This window comes from Spathaspora passalidarum (genome assembly GCF_000223485.1).
Source record: "Spathaspora passalidarum NRRL Y-27907 unplaced genomic scaffold SPAPAscaffold_5, whole genome shotgun sequence".
In the NCBI taxonomy this organism is placed as follows: Eukaryota; Fungi; Ascomycota; class Pichiomycetes; order Serinales; family Debaryomycetaceae; genus Spathaspora; species Spathaspora passalidarum.
The window spans coordinates 537,565-559,244 of NW_006767429.1; the positions used below are offsets into that span (position 1 = coordinate 537,565).

The 21,680-nt window shown below is 36.2% G+C and overlaps 8 protein-coding genes across 8 annotated transcripts; 3 read left to right on the forward strand and 5 right to left on the reverse strand. All coding sequences in view use genetic code 12, as the record gives it.

Annotated features, from left to right (window-relative positions):
• Window positions 1-543: 543 nt before the first annotated feature.
• On the forward strand, window positions 544-1,507 carry SPAPADRAFT_67470 (uncharacterized protein; the record flags this gene model as incomplete). Its single annotated transcript, XM_007376119.1, has 1 exon — window positions 544-1,507. One exon carries the CDS (start codon window positions 544-546, stop codon window positions 1,426-1,428), a length of 885 nt encoding a protein of 294 aa, XP_007376181.1.
• A 1,971-nt stretch (window positions 1,508-3,478) lies between these two features.
• Window positions 3,479-6,406, reverse strand: SPAPADRAFT_154511 (uncharacterized protein; the record flags this gene model as incomplete). Its single annotated transcript, XM_007376120.1, has 1 exon — window positions 3,479-6,406. The coding sequence occupies one exon, from the start codon at window positions 6,368-6,370 to the stop codon at window positions 5,210-5,212; it is 1,161 nt and encodes a 386-aa protein (XP_007376182.1).
• SPAPADRAFT_61967 (uncharacterized protein) lies at window positions 3,482-5,800 on the forward strand (the record flags this gene model as incomplete). The annotated part of the gene is made up of 1 exon (XM_007376121.1): window positions 3,482-5,800. One exon carries the CDS (start codon window positions 3,551-3,553, stop codon window positions 5,192-5,194), a length of 1,644 nt encoding a protein of 547 aa, XP_007376183.1.
• Window positions 6,407-6,676: 270 nt separating the features above from the next.
• On the reverse strand, window positions 6,677-9,315 carry CEM1 (fatty acid synthase; the record flags this gene model as incomplete). Its single annotated transcript, XM_007376122.1, has 1 exon — window positions 6,677-9,315. The coding sequence occupies one exon, from the start codon at window positions 8,037-8,039 to the stop codon at window positions 6,708-6,710; it is 1,332 nt and encodes a 443-aa protein (XP_007376184.1).
• On the reverse strand, window positions 8,085-9,299 carry SPAPADRAFT_51425 (uncharacterized protein; the record flags this gene model as incomplete). The annotated part of the gene is made up of 1 exon (XM_007376123.1): window positions 8,085-9,299. One exon carries the CDS (start codon window positions 9,297-9,299, stop codon window positions 8,085-8,087), a length of 1,215 nt encoding a protein of 404 aa, XP_007376185.1.
• Window positions 9,316-11,005: 1,690 nt separating the features above from the next.
• On the reverse strand, window positions 11,006-11,888 carry TRY4 (Try4p; the record flags this gene model as incomplete). Its single annotated transcript, XM_007376124.1, has 1 exon — window positions 11,006-11,888. One exon carries the CDS (start codon window positions 11,799-11,801, stop codon window positions 11,163-11,165), a length of 639 nt encoding a protein of 212 aa, XP_007376186.1.
• A 2,468-nt stretch (window positions 11,889-14,356) lies between these two features.
• Window positions 14,357-17,080, forward strand: ATG9 (autophagy protein; the record flags this gene model as incomplete). Its single annotated transcript, XM_007376125.1, has 1 exon — window positions 14,357-17,080. One exon carries the CDS (start codon window positions 14,357-14,359, stop codon window positions 17,078-17,080), a length of 2,724 nt encoding a protein of 907 aa, XP_007376187.1.
• A 723-nt stretch (window positions 17,081-17,803) lies between these two features.
• On the reverse strand, window positions 17,804-21,612 carry ENA1.1 (uncharacterized protein; the record flags this gene model as incomplete). The annotated part of the gene is made up of 3 exons (XM_007376126.1): window positions 17,804-21,168; window positions 21,484-21,487; window positions 21,601-21,612. The coding sequence occupies 3 exons, from the start codon at window positions 21,610-21,612 to the stop codon at window positions 17,993-17,995; spliced, it is 3,192 nt and encodes a 1,063-aa protein (XP_007376188.1).
• Between the last annotated feature and the right edge of the window lie 68 nt (window positions 21,613-21,680).

Below are 21,680 nucleotides of genomic sequence, written 5' to 3' on the forward strand. Positions count from 1 at the left end.
ATTTTCAACCATAGATCCAATGTACAACACACTGCTGATTTTTTTTTAGGTTTTCACACATCGATCTTCTATGGTAGCACGCGCAAGGTAAAGTTCACGCTACCAATCGAGAATCGGAGTTATACTGTTAATTCGGATTTAATCTATTCAATCTGAAAAAATAGTAAATATATATTTGCAGCAATCGACAATAGCGTTACTGATTCTAGTGGAGTATCTGATGACAAAAGTTTCAACCTGGACAACTTCAAACTACACTAGAGGAAGAGGTTATATCAGAGATATAAATTGTGCAACACGCCTTAACTTAAGGGAAAGAGCTTTTCTCTCTGAAGGTATCTAAGCGGCTATGGGATTTTGGTAGCAATAATTTGCTGCATTTGTGGCAGGATAAATCTCTGGAAATTCTCAGCCAGAAAACTATAAGTAAGCTGCGAAAAACTCTCTCTTTGCAACTTTTTCTTTTTAACTCTCCACTCTTCTTTTCTTCTTTTTACAAGTATACACTCCAATTAGATATCAGTTTACTTTATCTAGAAGAAGATGGGTATCATTTCGAATCTTTTCAGGCTTTTATACAAGCTGAAAGGTTTCTTTTTAAGGAAACAATTTCCCGCTGACGTCCAAACTGAAAATATTTCAAATTCAAGTTCCACCTCCAGTTCCTCCCCCAGTTCCTCCCCCAGTTCCTCCTCCAGTTCCACCTGTGTTGATTCGCACATTGACATAATCTATGTCACCAATCTCAATCCTGTTTCCCCAAAGAAGAATAACTCTTGGTCCAAAGTCAAACAATTCCCTAAATCCATGTTCTCAAAGAAAGATAAAAGTTCCAACGACCACAAAGCCAGCCTGATCAAGCCTGGTTCTATCATGGCCCAGATCAGAAGCCTTAAGTCTAAAACCAAATTTGGAAAGTTCAAAACCAAATACCACGACGATATTGACCAGATGATTAAATTACAACATGAAAACAACGTGTTAAGATTTGAAGATGAATCCAAATTGGACACCACTCAACATGCCTTCAACAAATTAAAAAACCAGTATACTGAATCCAAAGAAATGTTTGAGAAAAAAATCGAACAATTACAACAAAGCCTCAGTCAATGTCAACATGAAGTTGGTCAGTTGAGAGAAGAAAATGAAAATCTCTCCAAAAGAAGAGAAACCATCAAGATTACTCGTTCTGGAACCATTTCAAAATTGCAGAAAACCATTGCAGACCTCAGAGATCAATTAGACGAGGAAAAGGCCAAGTCAGAATATTACTTAAACTGCTTAGTTGAACAAAGAGCTCAAGCTGAAGTTGATAACGAAGAGATCAATCGTATCAAGAAGAAAATGGAAGAAACTGAGGCAAGTCTTAAAAGACTGAATGCAAGGTTGCGAACTAGTTCGCGAACCATATCAACAAGGCAAAACTAAACAAGTTGTACTTAATGACAAACAAAGCATTGTGCCACATATGAAATATATTTACCCAAGTGAAATTGGGCGAATATCCACCTGATATTATTGAATGAGTTTGTACATATTCCGAGGGTCAATTTAGATTATACTAAATCCCCTTAAATTCATCAGTATTCCCAGTCTGATTTGAATGAATATGCACACCTCCGAGGCAAAAATCCTTAACTTCAATCTTATTGAATATCAACTTGAACGTGGATAAACATTTAATGAATAAGTACCTATTCCGAGGGTCAATTTAGCACAGGCTAAATCCCCTTCACTTCGTCTTCAGAGATTCACATCTTGAGATTGAATGAATCCGTGCTTATTTTGAAGAATGTTAATATTAAATGAAATGATTGTATCCATAGACTTCCAATCCTTAAGTTCCTACTTATCATAGTAGATTGAATGAATGTGTACCTATTTCGAGGCATATTTGGTTGTAACTAAATCCCTTCACTTCTTCTTCAAATAATAAGTTTGATTTTGAATGAATTTGTACTCATTTCGAGGCACCTTGGAAGTCTATTGAACAATCCTTAAGTTTAATGTATAAATATTAAATTTCAATGTGGTTTACTAGAGTGTTGCAAGCTCAAGCTAGTATAATTCAGTCATGAGTTATTTGAATGTTGTCTAATGTTATGTGTGTTATTTTACAATTTGTTGTGTCTATTGTCTTTGGTTTTTCCATTTGGTATTGTTCTGTTATGTGTGTTTTGATTTGGTGTTTAATCTTTTGGTTATTTTGGTTATATGATGCTATTCTAAAATTGTTTGATTTTGATGTTATTGTTAATGCTAGTTTTAAACTTTAATGAATCTTCTTTCTCTCACTTATTTCAATTGTAGTGGTTCGATGTAGTTTTATTACCCTTATCTGAGACTCCAAACATATTCAAACATAATTCTAACTAGTGTTGTTTCTTGTAATATATTCAAGTATCTTCAATTAGAATGGTGCTCACGTTTATATATTATGTTACTATGAATTTACGCGCTGATATAACTTTACGTTTTCCGAAGCTATTAATTATTCACCTTCATACTAAGTAAAACAAATTGAATCATTTGATGCGACTATTGAAGAAACCAGTCAATACTGTGGGTGGCTATAAAGGGTCTAATTCACATACATTATTCACATTGTGTCTTCAGTTTACAAGAATATCTTGAATAAGCCTATGCAACTAGTAAGTAGTAATATAGCCATATCCAATTCTTGCAACCAAAACTTGCAATGGCGAAAACATCAAGAAATTCCCCAAAACTCCTCTAACAAATACCTAATACAACTAGAAATAACAAGCTGGTACTATACTTGAATGTATTTTTTTTGTCTTACCCCCTTTTGTCCCTTCTAATAAGGACAATAGGTTTACAACTAAAAATAACCTGAATCTACATGTTATTTTTTTTTTTTTTTTTCACATTCCCTCTCCCCCCTCCTATTTTGCCAGATAACAGAGAAAGGGATCGAGAAAAAAAAAAAAAAAGAAATTACCAGGTGGTGTTAATAAATATTACCATTTAAAGGTATAACATTTCCAAAGATTCCAACTTAGCCACTTTCACTTTATAAACAGCAATGACTCTCGAAATAAGGAAAAATAAAGACAAAAAGATACGAAAGAACAAGAAGTTAACTGCCGGACCTCTTTATTCGACCGATGGTATCCCTTACGATTACATTGTTATAATAGATGCTGGATCGAAGGGATCTCGTGTATTTGTCTATAATTGGTTAAACCCTGCGGCTGCTCTTAAGCATGGTGTCAATTTGAACGGCTTACCTTCTGAACGGATGCACTTGATAAAGAGATTAGCTTCGAAGGACGAAGAAAACGTGAGTGATAAAGAGGATGATAGTGACGATGAAGATGAACACGAGGAGAACGATAAAATTCTTCTTCCCAAAGTCTCCACTGGTAAGAAATGGCACAAGAAGATCACCCCCGGGATATCCTCATTTAACTCATCACCATCCAGAGTAGGCAAGCATCACTTGTCTGAGCTTTTAGCGCGTGCTGCTAAAATCGTGCCTAAATCTCAACATTACCGAACCCCAATTTTCCTTCATGCTACCGCTGGAATGAGGTTATTGACTCCAACTGAACAACAACAGCTCTTGCAGAATACTTGCAAGTACTTCCAGAATAATTCTGACTTTTATATCCCCGATTGTGCATCCCATGTCAGTGTCATTGACGGTGATTTTGAAGGTTTATATGGCTGGTTATCAATAAACTCGTTGATTGGATCGTTCGACAATCCTCAGAAACATCAGCACGGGAAAAACCATTCCACATATGGTTTGTTAGATATGGGTGGTGCTCTGACCCAAGTAGTGTTCCAACCTAATTCTACCGAAATCCAAGAACACCAGAATAACTTGTATCATATTAATTTGAATCAAGTCCCAAAAAGATTGGGCAATTTAAATTCCACATATTCGGTACCAAAAGCTCTTGATTTCGATGTTTATTCGGATTCATTCCTTGGATTTGGAATGTATCAAGCCCATTCCCGTTATTTACATTCCTTGGTAGATCGATTTAACAAGGAAAACAACATCCCTTGGGGAAGCAAAAATCGTTCACCTATAGATGACCCATGTTTACCTAAGGGGTATACTGCTCTGGAAATAATCGACGATTATTCTTATGATTTCATTGGGGTTAGCAAGTTTGAAGAATGCTTAACTAGTATTTTCCCAGTTTTGCAGAATTCTACCCATGGGGGAGTATCTACTCCTAAAGGAAACTGTAAGCAGTTTAGTGAAGCTAATGAAGTTAGTTCATGTCTTTTGAATGACTTGATTCCTGCATTTGACTTTGATGTCAACCATTTTATTGGAGTAAGTGGCTATTGGAATACTATTGAAGAACTACTTTCTACACATACCAAGAGAGGAGACAAGGATCAAAAGAGTAGTTATGACTATCAACTTATTTTTAAAGAGACTGGAAAAGTTTGTTCAGAATCTTGGTCTACTCTACTTGAATTGAATCAAAAGCGGAAATCCCCAATTAGCGAAGATGAATTATCAGAATTATGTTTCAAAACATCATGGATCCTTAACTTCTTACACTTGGGACTTGGATTCCCTCGATTTGGTATAGATGAAATTCCTAATAAAAATAATAAGGGATTTGAATCACTTCAAATGGTGGAAGAATTAGGAGGTAATTCATTTTCATGGACATTGGGAAGAGCTATGCTTTATGCCAATGATGAATATGTCCAAGCTTACAATAATTATACCAACGGTACATTGAAGAGACCTGGTTTCTTTCACAGTCCTCTGGAATATGTCTACCAATATGGTGCTGAACAAAATGGTATTTCTCCACGACCAGTATTTGTTACTCCTCGTGACCTGGAAAAGTATCACAATTATGATTATGAAAACCAGAACGAGGAAGACCTTTCCGGTAAGACCACTCATAGATGGTACGGGTTTTTCATATTCCTTGGTTTAATATTTGTTGTTGGTTGGTTCATGTTGGGTAGCATGGGACGTAAGGTTTTCTCTCAAAAGATTAAGAAAGGAATTAGGTCATTAGTTAGGCTTACTCCAGGATACAATAGCGCAAAATATGTTTCAGTTGGATCTAGTGACGATTTGGAAACTGGATATGAATTGGATGAGTTGGACAATGATTCTACTACAAACAAAAGCATTGACCAACAATTTACAATTGATAGTGATGAGGAACAAGAACAAGCCATATGATTCTAAATATAAAGCCTATATACTAACTACATATTTTTCCCCCTTTGCCCCTTTGTTCTCTAAATCTTTTAATGCATTGTCAATGATATGAAGTCCACCCTTGTAGTGCCTATACCTTACTGGTTTAATCAATCTTTTATTCAAGAAATGACTAGTAGCAGTGATAAATTGCTCTCCAAATTTCAAATCTTCATGGAATCGTTTGATAACCACTTCTTTTATTTCAACGCTTTCTGGATGTTCTTTAGGAACACCTACTATACCTGCAAATTGTGCAGGCTCTGTCGACAATGAGCTTTTAGTTTGATCAAGGATATCAAGCACGATTGTAGAAGTTTGCTTACTAACACAATCAACACCATACTTAATACCTTCTTCACCAACAATCAGCTTGATTTTGGCAACGATTTGTGCTTCAGTTAAGTGACGGTTGATGACATGGTCAGCTCCTAAACTAACCAAGTAATCCTTATGGTCCAAACTAGCAATGCTAATAACTTTCAAGCCATATAATTTTGCCAATTGTGTTAAATAAATCCCAACAACAGTAGCACCACCCCATATTAACAAGTAACCATCAGCTTGTTCCGGGATTTCACTCAATTGGAAACCAAAACTATTGTAGAATATGATACCAGCAGTAACTAGACCCACACCAATTGTAGCACCTTCCTCATATGTTAAACTCTTTGGTAATTTCCATACTAATCTTGAGTCAATAGCGGTGTATTCTTGAAAGGTACTGGTACGGTTATCACGATAACTAGTACTGCTGACAATAACATCATCACCAGCTTTAACATTCTTGACTTCTGAACCAACATGAACGACCTTACCTGAAGATTCACGTCCATTAATCCAGGGGAAATGATAAATACCAAACCCATACTTCTTTCCTTTCCAATCAATGGGGTTAAGACCTATGGCTCTGTTGTGAACAAGAATTTCATTAGGAGAGATTTCTGGGACTGGGTGTGATTGAATTGCAAGTGGTTCTTTAAGGTCTGTTACCAGAAGCACTGATTGAGATCTTGATAATATGATTGGGGCATCCTTTGATTCTGTTTCAGGTTCTTCGGATCCAACTTTTTGAATTTTCCTTAATGTTACTGGATCAAGTTCTGAGTCAGAGTCAGTTCTTTCTCTTTTACGAGATACTTCAGTGTAGGTGACCATATTGTATAAAAAAAAAAGCTTTAGCGAGAGAACTATAGAGGTGAAACGGTTATAAAAGATTTTTCACAGAGGAAATCAATTGATTTATATCCTTGGCTTAGAAACATGCACCTTCTTTGCATCGAACATTGTTCTTGAACCGTTTACTGTGGCATCTAATTAAGAAAAATTGCGAATTTTTATTTTTATTTTTTTGGCAGCCATTTATTCGCCTATGTGCGAAATAGGGATGGCTATCCGAAACAGGTGGGAGAAAAAACAATTAGTTTTGAAGTGTTCCACAATTGGGACCGCGCACGTGATTTAACGAGCTTTGTGGTTTTATTAAATTGATTGGCTAAGATAATTGTTGTGGATACTTACTAAAAATGACGCTACTATTGACACCCCCGAAACCGAACGAGTTGCACATCGCATTTCGCACTTCCATTGTTTTGCTTTTATTAGCGACGTAGTCAAACTTAAATTGATCAAGATCATCATCTTTGTGGCCCCCTGCCAGGTCTAAATTTAATGTAGGGGGGATTTCAGATGTTTTAATTGCATTAATTGTGTAAATTGCTTCCACAGCTCCAGCCGCACCTAATAAATGACCAATTGACGATTTCGTAGATGATACAGCAAGTGAATTTGGAAACAATCGTGCCATGGCATTATTTTCGGCCCGGTCTCCAATGACCGTACTAGTAGCATGCGCATTAACATAGTCTATTTCTTGTGGTGTGATCCCATTACTACGGGCAAGTGCTTGGGACATGGCATTATATGCTCCTTCACCATCTTCCCGTGGTGCAGTTATATGATGAGCATCACCGGAAATACCATACCCGGAAACTTCAGCATAAATATCCTTTTCCGTTAATCCTCTGGCCAAGGCATGATCGAGCTTTTCAAGGATAAGGATCCCGCATCCTTCACCAAGAACAAACCCGCTACGGGACTTATCGAATGGACGGCTTGCTGACGTGGGATCGTCATTAAAATCAGTAGTTACCGACCGAGCACGAGCAAACCCGGCAAGAGCAAGTGGGTGGATCGATGCTTCAGCACCTCCACAAACCATAACATCGGCATAGTCCATTTTGATGAAGTTATATGCATCCCCCACTGCTTGTAAACCAGTAGCACATGCAGTGGCAACGGAATGTAATGGTCCCTTGAGGGAATACTTGATCGAGATATTCCCCGCAGCCATATTAGTAAGAAGTTTAGGTATGAATAACGGTTGAACTTTCTTGTAACCACTGGCTGCAAATGCAACTGAGTTATCATATGCATCATGGAATGATCCAATTCCGCTCCCGACTGCAACTCCAATTCTTTTGTCATCTTCTACAGCAACGGCAGTACTGCCATTTTTCACAAGTTTGGCATCGACCAAAGCTTGCTGAGTACTGGCTATAGCATATTGACTGAACAATGCTAAACGCCTAGCTTCACCTCGGTCGAAATGCTCTTCTGCATCCCAATTACCTTCGGCCAATGATCCAGATGGTACTTTCCCAATAACTTTTGCGGGGACTTTATCCCATCCCTCATTGTAATCAGGAAGGGTCGTTGTTGATATGAGCCCAGATTGGCCCGCAATTAGTCGACTCCAATTATGAGAGAGCCCTACACCTAGAGGTGAGATAATACCCATCCCAGTGACTACTACTCTTGTACTCATGGTTTATACTTCTATTATTTGTATTTCTATAATTAGAGAAGGGAATTATTCAAGTGCGGATTTGTAACTGACAAATCTTTTTTCATCGCCTACAAGAAAATTGATTTGATTTTCCGCAATTTCCAAATCAACTTGATTTACGTTTAACAAATCAATCCAATTGGTAAAGAATGATTCATCAGAATTGTAATTGACTTTACCCCCACTAAGATTGAATTGTTTAAGAAATTCCGTTAATTTCATAACCTTGAAATTCCCCAGCTTGGAATTGGCCTTTTTATACTCTCGTTCAGCAATTGAAGACTCGGACAACATCAACTTGTAGTTTCTGAATATTGTCTCCTTTTGTTGTGGAGTAAGATTGAACGAATTTATCAGTTTATAATGTTTACTGTAAAAAGGTTGATAAAACCCGTTTTTGATTTCGGATTTGAAGTTTTGAAGGAATGCAAGATACTCAATTGTTGGGGTGGGATATATATTTACCACTTCTTCCTCTTCTTGATCTTGCTCCTCTTCGTCCTCTTGCTGCTTCAGCCATTGTCTAAAGATTTCCTCTCGTTTACTCTTTGAATCAATTGTGTAAAACTCGGGATATTTAACAAACTCTGAAATAAGTCGCTCCTCGATCAACTCCCATGGTTCAAATGGAGAAATTTTTGATTTGAATTGTTCAAGTAATGATATGAAATCTTCAGATGATGAGTTATCATCGAATGAAAGGTCTAGGTCATTTGATGCTTCGGAATCTGTTTCCGAGTCCGAATGTTGGTACTGTTCGATTGCTGTTGCTGCTAGTTGGTCTATATCAAGATCCTGTTCTGGCCTTGATACATTCTCTTCTTTTTCCTCCTCCTCATCTTCATAATCTTCTTCACTTGATGAATATCCTTGGATAATTTGTGTTTGTTCTGATTCAGGCTCATGATTTAGTTCTCTTACCTCCTTTTCTTTCTCTCCAGACACCACATCGCCTCGTTCAATGACGATTTCAACTTCCTCCGATCTCCACTCTATCTCCTCTTGATTTTCCACTACCTCATCAATCTTCAATCCCCTTGCTTTGGCAAACAACAATGCCAACTCATCGAAATTTACTCCATTCAAAAAAGTTTCCACATCGATTCCCAATGCTTGTATATCACTTAATTGCCAATATGATTTGCTGGTCTTCTCATTAAAATAGAAATGATGCCCTGTATTTGTTATAATTAGATGCCATTCTTGTAACGGAAGTTTATACACAAATTGCGGAGTCATCTTGAGCGGTTGTAAACAACAAGTCTGTATTTCCGATTACCAAAACAAAAAAAAAAAAAATAAAAAAAAAAAAGATTCCGATTGTTGCAAACGAATTAGGTAGATGTAATTACATGTACGACTATGCACTTACGGTATTCTCTCATTTCAAGTAACCAGTAGAAGTTGCGGTAATTCCGATGTGATCGGACTCTAAATCGCAAGAGCACTTGTTTCGGTCTAAAGAATTATGCATTTTTACTGATATTGCATTTTTGCTGTTTTTGGCATTTCCGGTGGGAAAAGCCAGGCTGTTAAAACGGAAATGATATACGAAGTTTTGTTTGATTTAAAAGCAATCCTTCGGTGAAATTTCACGGACAAGCCACCAAAGTCTGGACCAATAAATCACATTTCCAGCTGTGGGAAATATGGATCCAGAAACCCGGGTTCGCCAACAATTGCACATTAAAACAGATCCAGTACCTTGCCCCACTTACATCACCAAGCAATGGTAATAACGGAATTTGCAACAGGCATATAAGCAATATAAATTGAGGAAACTAATATGTGGTAACCATTCAACCATGCAAGTATTACTAAACTTAGCAATTATGCAGATTAGTAGTCTAATCAACATCCAAACGTTTGTCACTATGTGTCGTATCTAACACAAAAATGTATCATTAAGCGAAAGTCACAGTGAAAGGGTTTCAAATTGAAAAATGTATGACAAGAGAAAAGAGGGGGAGAGCAGGTAGAGGAGGGGAGAGCAAAGCCGCGGTTTCGATTCATGTACAAGCTTATGTATGGAACAATAATGAAAGGATGCACAAAAACTATGCGGCATAAATCGGGAATTCATACAGCAATAAAAAAATTATCGATATTTTTAAAGAAAGAGAAAAAGAATTATTTTTAAGAAGTCTGATCGTTGTCAGACGATTTGCGGGACTACCCGCACTACCACAGAAACTACGGCGGCGGGGTGGAAACATTTTTTTCCATATTTGAAATGAAATAGAATGAGTGTCATTTCTTTTGCGTGTGGATTCCTGCATAACTGATTTCTATTGACTTGTTGCTAATCCCCGAATCTCACTTGATTGTACACTATGCTGGTTTCAATAGAATTACAACTACTATTGCTAAAAGTTTCACTTATGGTATGTTTCTCGGCTAGATTCCTACTAGAACAATGCCACCCTTTAATCTGAATGTGACTTTGGTTTTCTTTTTTTTTTGATTTTCTATACCACCCCACTTTTATACCAACCTTCGCTTTTTTTTTGGTATTTTATTTTTTTACCCAGTGCAAATAAACGCCGCACCCCTCTTCCCCCCACCCCGGGGCAACTTACCTAAAAAATCAGACGCACCCCAAAGTCTACGAATTTTTTATTTTCCGTCATTGTATTTTTGGGAATATCGGTTTGAATTTTGAATTTGAATGTTCCGAAAATAGACTAAGGTTGGAAGAGTAGGAAAATAAAAAATATCCAATGTCAATACAGGGGATAATAAGATCAATGACGCTTGCACTATAACGTTTTAGTTGGTTCATACAAGCATATCTCTACTTATTTTACTAAAGATAGCCTGTATCTGCAGCAAAATTAGTAATATATACACAAGTACTGACTATCTTTCTGCAATCTTGACAGATTTACACTGGGTGAAATCTTCACGAAAATAACCATACGAGAAATTACAAAAAAAAGACACATCTTAAAAAATAAATTAAAATAAAACACAAAAGCATGTTAAAGTAAAGCAAACTAAATAATAATTGTGTAGTAATAATAATAATAATAATAATAATAATCATAGTAATAACCGCCCCTCCCATTTTCCGTACCACGGATTTTTTTTAAATAGAGTCAGTTAACTGACAAGCATATCCACTGACATTTTCAATCGCTTTTTCTCAGGTGTGTCAAAATCATCAAAACTTTTCTTCACTGTAGGAACCACGGGTGGTGTACTGGTTGTTGCTGGCGATATTGTCGTGGTTGTAGTTGTTGTAGCAGCAGCGGTCATCATACTTGGATTTGCAACCTGTACTGGTGGAACTGGCATTATTGAATCAGTTTTATAATTCTTGTTTGCAAATGTGATATTGAAACGATTTGTAGGGAGTTCCTCATCACTGATACTTTGACTCCGTTGTGAGTCATGTTCTCTTTTATAACTCTTCCTTATCCGACTTACAGCCAATTCACTACCTTGGTGTAAGTTTTTTGCATGCCTTAATAATAAATCTCTTCTGCTAAAGGGTCGACTACATAATCCGCATGTGAATGGTTTAAGTTTATTGTGGGTCGAAAGTGTGTGGCGAGTCAAATGCTCTTCTCTTGTGAATGCCCGCAGGCACATTTTGCAGTTGTATATTCTGGGGTTACCTCCGGCGGTTTTAGTGCCATAATTAGCGGTGTTGGCGGTAGTTAAAATTGAGGAATCAGTTGAAGATGATTCGGTTAATGGAGATCCCACAGGAGAAATTGGGGAATTGGGTGAACTCATTACTGTAGTTGTATGTCTATGTATGAAGTAGTAGTAAGATAAAACAAGCTTGTGGGGTATTAAATGTAAATTGAAGTTAAGAATTATAAACCAAATATAGAGCAATCAAATAAGAGGGGGGGGTGCCATCTATTTATATATTATATATTCCCATGCAAATACCAAACGGATATTTAGACCCAAACAAAAAAAAATATTTTTTATCGTACCTATAATAATATAAAAAAAGGAGACAATAAATTGCACAAAAGAAAGCAAAAAAGGTGGGGGTGATTAAAAATATTTTGAGTGATTAATTTTTTTTTTTTTGAAAGTTCCATTAAACCTGCTGATTTAAACTTTGTAGGGGTTTTTTTTTCTTCTTTTTCGCAACGGTGTTAGAAAAAGGTTACTGTCTTATCAATAGTGTATGTGATGGGAATTTAGCCTTTCGTACAGAGATCGGTGCCATGCTTCGGGATTTGACTAATCAGAATAGACATGATTCCTCCGACGATACAAACAAAAAATGTACCATATGTGGTGTAACTTCCAATTATCTGTATGCCCTAAGACATCCGGTTCACCGCCCTAGCTTCTAATCTTTACCAATTTTCTCACGAATGAGCCAATTTCATGTAATGTGTTTCTTCTTTTTTACTATTTTGCCATCGGGATTCGTATTAGAAATTCCAAGTCCAAAATAGAATAAAAGAAACCAAGAAAAAAAAACTTCATTAAAGGATGTTGAATCCGGGGGTGGGGAGGCAACGCGGGGTGCGGCGCCAGGGTATGAGACGAGAGAAAAATAATGACACCGTTGATCTCAATTCAAGGTATAATATTTAGTTTGATCTGTTGGTTAACACTAGCTGCTGATGTATCGTTTATATAGACACCTATTATTTGCTCGCTATCATTAGCCGCGTTTTGAGTTTTACATGTGCCTGACTCGGAGTCGGTCCACCCCGCCCTTTTTTAGCAAACGGGCACGTTAAAAAAAATAATTATGGTGAACAATAAAAGAAGAAAAACCAAGAAAAAAAAAAGAATCCACTTCATAAACCGAATAAATCTCCGAGCAGCCAATGAAATTACAAGAATTGAAAATTCCGTGAGCTTATTATTTACTATTTATGACAATGGAGTTTAATAGCAATTACCCAGATGTTTTCCGGTCTTAGGTAGGTTCTAAATAGGAGTTTAGACTCAAGGTACACCAGCATTAACTGAAACTTTCACCCTCTCTTGTGCAAAGCACTTTTCGTAATTCAAAATTCCGAGATTTGTGCATTATAATAATGCACGTGTATATCAAACGTACGCAAACAGCCATTACAATAGCTATCAAAAAGTCCATCAATTTCATGCTTGCAACCATCATCAATTGTTTCACGCTTGTAGTAGCCGAGATTGTCAATGGGATATCCGTGTGAGAAGGAATCTTTCTCGGAATGAACTTTCCTAAAAAGTTATTACGAAATATTAAGATCCCGACACAAAATTTAAAAAATAAATCGTCCGATTTCAAAATACTGTTACTTGACAGAATACTGAAGCATTGTACTCGTCTGCTTCATGATAGAATTAAAGTGAACACAATGATCTGCCTGTTTGGTTTGTGTCACAAAACTTCCCCCCTCAATTGCCTTATAGTTTGCTATAAAATCTTAGTGTGAGTTATGTTTAGTAGTTGTAAAAAAATTTTGCACCAAAATGGCCTTGGCGAAACCTCACCTTATTCCTTATTTAATATTGCAATGGTTTATACATAATTAATACCTTTAGGATTAGCGGAGACCCTACAGAACCTAAAATATAGAACATATTTGAATACAGGTAGAACTGAACTTGTGCAAAGCATAAGTTTATTTTCAAATTTAAACAGGCTGCTAATAGAATTTTTAAGGGTTTAGTTAACTTTTTCTAGTTTCTCTTAAACTGCAGAGTCCAGATTCTTTTAATAGCTACATGTCAACAAATATTAGCCTATATTCAAGAAGCCTACTCCTGCCAACTACATAGACTTGAGATAGTCATACATCTAAAAAGTAGCATAACAGCCCGGGGAAATTATACGCCTGTCAGTTTTCTTTGACCTTTGTGGTAGGACCAGTAGAGTCTGGCTTGTATCTATATTAAACATTGGTGATACAATTGTTAAGAATGAATAACATTTCCATTCGATAACCACCTACGATAATGAAATGTTACAATTACATTTGGACTGCTTTGTTACAACAACCTTAGCTTATCGAATCACGTGACGATAAGAATTTAAGAAAATGTCGTGATATAAGAAAAAGTCGTCTTTCTTATCTACAGGAAATTACTATTATATTTTGCGCGCGTTGCCCCCCTTAGAAAAGAGCGTCATTAGTCTCTCTATCTAACCGCCGTAAATTGCCACACATTGCTTTTAGTTTTCTAAGCACCTCTTCGTTACTTTTTGCTATTCAAGTTTTTAACAAGGACATAGTTTCCACCGTTAATGTCGTGAATTCATTTGTGATTTTTTTTTAAAGTTTCAAGGTTTTTTTTTTTGAATTATAAACATATGCATCAAGAGGGAAACTATGGCGTCATATAATCCGTATAGAGACGATATAGCGTCGGATAAAGATGGAATAGATTACGAACTGAATCAGCTGTTCCAACAACACCAATTAGGAATGGGCAGCCATAATGACACTTTTTTATCCCGTATTTTTGGATTGAATTCTATTTACAACCAACTTCAAGAGAATTACCAATACTACGATCCTGAATTTGACAGTACATATCAACAAACTCAACAACTTCAACAACTGATTTCAAATGATTTTCAACAACAGGAACAACCGGAAGATGAGGATGAATCATTATTGCCTTCGAAAACTGCCGTTGCTCCTTTAATAAACACCCATGAGGAGGGAAGAAATTCTACTGGACCAGGGCATAGCAATAGCTTGCTTGATTCTGAATCTGACTCTGACTTGTCATCAAGCTCAGAAAGTTATGTTCGCCCGAAGTCGAATAGAGTCAGAGTAGAACAGCAACAGGAGGAGCAACAACAACAACAACAACAACAACAAAAGGTAGATATGGAAGAACAAGGTAATTCACATAAGCTCAAGTTTAACTTACCTAACCCTAAAAGATTAATAACTGGGAGATATAACAGACAAGATGGCCCAATACTACCAACACATACTACTCCTAGTCAATTCAGGAAGCCGAAGCCAGCAGAGAATGGCCAGAAGCAAAATCAACGGAGAGCAACCTTTGTCATACCGCCGAAAGAAAGGGCACTATATCTTTGGGCGAATATAACCAACATGGACGAATTCTTGAGTGATGTATATTACTATTATTGTGGTAAAGGATTGGCCAATATTATTATTTCAAGAATCATTGACTTGTTAATCTTGGTATTTATACTTTTGTTTACTGTTTTTCTAAAGTGGGGGATAAATTATGAATATTTTGCTCAATGGAGACAGGAACAGGACAAGCATATTACCTTGAGTGATTTAATTATACCCAATTTCTTATTTAATAGGGTTCCAATACTTGCAAAATTCCTATTATTTGGATTTTTCATATATGTGTTATTGAGAGTGATTCAATTATATTTTGATTATAACTACAAATTACGAGAAATCCGTAATTTCTACCACTATTTAATTAATATCGATGATGAAGAATTAATGACTATAAATTGGAAAACTATCGTCGAAAGGTTAATGTTATTGAAGGACTATAATACATTAACATCGACTAATGATCCTCAACGGCATTACGTCAATGATTTATCCTCAAAAGTTCGTTTGAATGCTCATGATATTGCTAATAGGATCATGAGAAGAGAAAATTATATGATTGCCATGATGAATAAGGATATCTTGGATTTAACTCTTTTTGATAATAGGTTCTTTTCTATAACCCAGAATTCAATACTTACCAAGACATTGGAGTGGAATTTGAAACTTTGCATTGATAATTTCATTTATAACCAGAATGGGCAAATCAATTCGTCAATACTTAAAGACTATAATAGAAATCAATTAGCCAAGGAATTAACATCACGATTTAAATTGGCAGCCATAATAAACTTGTTATTATGTCCTTTCATTGCTATATATTTTGTTTTGTTATATTTCTATCGCTACTTCAACGAATTCAAGTCAAACCCGAGCTCATTAGTTGGATCTAGACAATATACCCCCTTTGCCCAATGGAAATTACGAGAATTTAATGAATTACCCCATTTTTTCAATAAAAGGTTGTTATTGTCGATTGGACCAGCAAATACATATATTAATCAATTTCCTAAGGGATATATTGCCATTAATGTTATGAAGTTGATTAATTTTGTATCGGGTGCATTATTGGCCATATTGGTTATCATGGGTATTTGGTATGAAGATGAATCACATTCATTTTGGGCATTTGAGTTAACTGAAGGAAGATCCCTGTTGTTTTATATTAGTATATTTGGAACAATATGGGCTGTGACTGGAAATACACCAACATCTGCTAGTGAAATCCTGCTGAATAGTGAATCCTTTGTATACGACCCCGAGGCAAGTTTAAGATATGTTTCCCAGTTTACTCATTATTTACCGAGCACATGGAATAAGAAATTACATACTATAGAAGTCAAGAATTCATTTTGCGAATTATATTCATTGAAGATTTTGATTATCTTGAATGAAATTTTCAGTATTGTGTTGACTCCATTTATATTATGGTTCAAGATTTCAGCAAATAGTGGAGCTATAATTGATTTCTTTAGAGAGTATAGTATTCATGTGGATGGGTTGGGTTACGTTTGCTATTTCGCCATGTTTAACTTTGAAGAGAAGGATAAGAATATGATGGTTAACTTGAATAAGCGTAAACCCAAAAAGCCTAAGAACAAAGGTAAACCTTCGGGTAATGAGATTGAGATGAATAAAATATCCAAGAGTGATCATGAAGAAACCTCAGATGATACTTCTGACGATGATTCTGACTTGAACTACATGCGCCAACATTACCAACAAGATGATAAGATGATTAAATCGTATATGTACTTTTTGGAAAGTTACGGAGGATCCAAACTGAATCCAAAATCGACCCCACAAATCCAAGCTAAGAGGCAAGTACCGGTTGAACCATCGCCTAGCTTTTTGTATGACCAACAAAGTATAAGCGATTCACTTTATAATATCAACTATAAGTTTGATGATAGCACGATATTACAAGATGATATTTCTAGAAGAAAAGGTGGAGTTTTAGGAATGTTGAATCAATTCTATAAACAAGATATAAGTTAATAATGTAATTCATAGTTTAATAAATTAATTGGCGAATGTATAAACTTGTTATTGTAGACTGATCTATATCTAACTTAAACAAAGACTATACAGCACACGATTCGGGGTGATCTTTATAGTACTCGATTTTTTTCCAAATCCAAAAGTTTGAAAAAGGTAAATACTTACGACAATAGTTCAGGAATTGTCTTAATCTATTGATCACAAACCTATACAGTCGAGATATCTAGAAAACAAAGTTAATAAATAGTCATTTCTAAGTGATGAAAAGAAATATTGCAAGTTGCAAAAAATACCAACAAAGATATAGGTAGCAATATGATAGATCGCACAAAGGAAAGTAAGCGGGAAGTAAGAGAGAAGCAATTGATATTTAAGCAATCATTTAGTAAAATGGCTATAGAGTGTTAGTAATTTTGTGTGAAGTAAACTAATGAATTGGTGTTAAGGTCAGGAAAATAAGGCAAAGTTTGATCTAAATGGTTTTCGATGAATTTGTTTGTATTTAAGACTTGCTTTTATTCACATGATCATAATTGACTGTTATTTGAAAGTAGTTGTAACAGAAAACAAAGAAAAGAAGCAGAAGCAAGTGATTCAAATTTAGAAAATCTGAAAGGAAAGTTGCAGCTTATTTATATTGTAAAATTTGAGGGACAAGAAATTATAGAAAAAGTTGCAGCATACAAAAACCTAATGTCTATTTCCAGTAATCCCAAATATTAATTTAGATTGATTTTGGTTGCAAAAAAAAGAGGAAATAGTCATAGTTAAAGCGATATAGAGAAAACATTGTATATTATAACTTAAAACAACAAATAGAGGAACACACAATGATAGAGGAGAGAGAAACAAAATAACTAAAGAGAAACAACTATACAAAATAAACAAAGGTATCTTCAATACAAACATCTACACATCCATGGTATTACTCTTACTCATGGAAATGTACTTTTCAAACACTGACAACTCAGCAACCGTAGCTTTGGTCCTAACATTCCTGACATAGATTCTCTTGATCCATTTATAAACTTCCGAACCAGCCAAGAATAAAATTGTAAAACCAATAGCTAACCCCCATTCCCAAGTAATTGGACCATGTAAAAATACTTTGTCGTTAATGACCGGGATGTAAACTACGGGAAATACGGAAACAAACCCACCCATGATTGACCAAAACAAGAACCGGTTTCCCCAAATATCAACCCAAAGTTGTTTATACCATGACAAATCAGATTCAGGACGCATCCGGAAGAAGGAACGACGCATGTGGATACATTCCCAAGCTAAGAGCAAAGCACACCACGTAAAAGCAGCAAATGCCCCGGAACGGCCTTGGAATACTAGTGAACAATTCTTGGAACCAGTATTACAATTATGTCCAAGATCACCATCACCTTTACCAAAGACAATGATTGCAAATATTGCTAGACAACAGGCAGCCATCCACGTTCCATACACAAACATATCCAAAATAACTTCCTTGGTGAAAATCTGGTTGTTTGGTGGTAATTCCAAAATATCTTCTTGTGCCTTTTCTTGTCCTAACCCCATGGCCGGGAAACAAGAGGTAACGACAATAATCCACAACACTTCAACTGGAGCCAAGGGAAATACAGAAAATCCATCAGAATCAATAAATACCAATCCAACCATTAAATACAAGGCTTGAGCTACATTTTCAGCCATTAACTGGAGGACGAACTTTTGAATATTAGCCGACATTCTCCGACCTTCTTCGATAGCATTCAAAATAGATGCAAAATTGTCATCGGTCAAAATGATATCCGAGGCATCTTTGGCAACATCAGAACCATTCATCCCCATAGCTATACCCACATCAGCTTTTTTCAAACTTGGAGAATCATTAACTCCGTCACCCGTCATGGCCACAAATTTGCCTCTTCTATGAAGGGCTTCAATCATTCTAACTTTGGTTTGGGGCGCACATCTGGCAATAACCAAGGGTAAAACAGGAAGAGCATCGATTTGATCATCAGTTAAATTGTCAAACTCCATTGCAGTCATAACCATAGCTTGTACGACATCTTGAGAGTAATGATACAAATTATGTGGCAAAATACCAACTTCTTGAGCAATAGCCTTGGCAGTACCTGGGTGATCTCCGGTAAGCATGTGTACATTTATACCTGCCTTGTGACATAATTGAACTGATTTGGCTGATTCTGGTCTCGGTGGGTCATAAATACCAATCAAGCCTAAGAAAGTTAAATTGCATTCAATAGTCTCTCGGTCTGAAGTATCAATCGAATCAGGAAATCTTTGCGCAAATGCTAATACTCTTAACCCTTGGGAAGATAATACATTCATATTGTCTTCAATGAGTCCAATATCTTTTTCAGTCAAAGGAACAAGCTTGCCATTGACATACCAACAAGTACAAATATTCAAAATCCTTTCCACGGCACCTTTAGTGAAAATTTGCACCTTTCCATTGCTTTCATAAACACTGGTCATTCTCTTGATGGCTGAATCAAACGGAAATTCTGTCAAATGAACCAACTCATTGCGGTTTACAACGTCCTCCCGAATCCAACCTAATCTTGTTGTTAAAACATTAATGGCGATTTCAGTTGCGTCACCATGAGCTTGCCACTCACCTTCTACCTGGTTTACACTAGCGATATTGGCTAAAGTAGCACACATTAGCCAATTGCTCAAGAATTCATTGTTGGGTAAATGGTCGGTGAAATCAACTTCTTCGTCAATTTCTTTGATATACTTAGGAGAACGATCCGAGAAAACGACTTCACCAACAGTAGGATTGAATGGCTCATTGGAATTTTGCACCGATAAAGTACCAACGCTGGGGATCCAAACTTTCTTGGCAATCATTTTACCTAAAGTTAAAGTTCCAGTTTTATCCGAGCATATATCATCAACACCACCTAATGCTTCCAAAGAATCTAACTTACGGACGATTACATGCTTGGAAACCATAACTTGAGCACCAATAGCCATAGTAATAGTCAAGACTACAACTAACGAAGAAGGAATCATAGAAAGAGCAACGCAAATGGCATAAATTGCAACATTTTTGTTAACATGCATTTTTTGCGTAGCCATAACTACAATTGCAAATACCACAGCCACCCAAAATAGGAATATGGCCAACCAAGACAATTTCCTTTGCAATGGTGTTCCAATATTCGTTCCCAAAACATTTTGAATGATATTCTTAGTTGTTTTCAAAGCAGCGATAGTGTAATTTTTCAAGGAAGGAGTGGTAACTCTAACTATTGTATGGTCATTATTCTTTAATGAATCAGCAATCTTTCCAATTTGAGTAAGTAATCCGGTAGATACGACAATACCTCGAGCTCTACCCTTCGCAACTACGGACGAACTAAAAGCCATATTCAATCTGTCACCAACAGGGACTGATTCAAGATAAATCGCTTGATGATCTTTAACCACCGGGAGAGATTCACCCGTTAGTAACGCTTCATCGGTTTCCAAATTCATACAATCAATTAATCTCAAATCCGCCGGAATAGTATCACCAACCTTAATAATAACGATATCACCAGGTACGACTTCTTCAGCATTAATATTTGATTCAACTCCATCACGCAAAACTCGAGCCAGGGGTGAACTTAACGATCTCAAAGAACCCATGGTTTTCTCAGCTTTGTATTCTTGAATAAAACCAACAAAGATGTTTACAAACACAACAAATCCAATAACACCACCAGAGATATAATCCTTAATAGCAAGAGCAATAACCAAGGAGATAATAAGAACAATCACCATAGCATTAAACACTTGGTGTGCAAAAATAGTAGCAATTGAAATTTTATCTTCTGAACCCAAGTTATTTAACCCATAATGTTGCAAATTATGTTTGACTTGCTGTTCAGTCAACCCAGTCAGTAAATCTGTATGAAATACCTCAGCAGTTTGTTCGACAGTAAGACGGAATGGTTCATCAGGGACTTTTTCATTATCAACATAAACTTTGTTGCTTAAACCCGGCGGTTTTTCACTGCCTTGAACTTCATGGCCTTGACTAATTGCTTGATCATTTTTTAAGGGAGCTGAGTTCTGAACAGAAGACTTTATTTTAACTTAATATAGGTGAGAAATTCCAAGTAAACAAAAACGATAATGGCTAGAGACAGTTTAATATGACGATATCTAGCACTATAGTGTGTGTGAGTCTTGGACGGTTATTGACCTAAATTGTAGAGATAAAAAAGGAAAGGAAAAGAAGAGAATACCAAAATGTGTAAAATTTTGTTGGAAGATACGCGGCTTCAATAAGGTGGAATTTTGTTTCTCTTTTTTTTTTCTCTTTTTTTTTCTCTCTATTTTTTTGCAACACCAACGGCTTTTTTCCTGCAGATAAACAGTTTAAGAATCGGAACATGTGGCTAAGTAACCTTGCTGTAACAGTGGTATATTGTACTGCAATCAAATAGTAAAGTTTAAGTAAACCCAAGCTATGTGTCATCGTCGCAACCAAATCTTCTTATTCATCTATTTATTACACTTTGTACCAACATGTTCATGTTGATATAAAGTACATGTAAGAAATGACCATATAGAACATTAACATTAAAATGCGCAGACGAGCTGA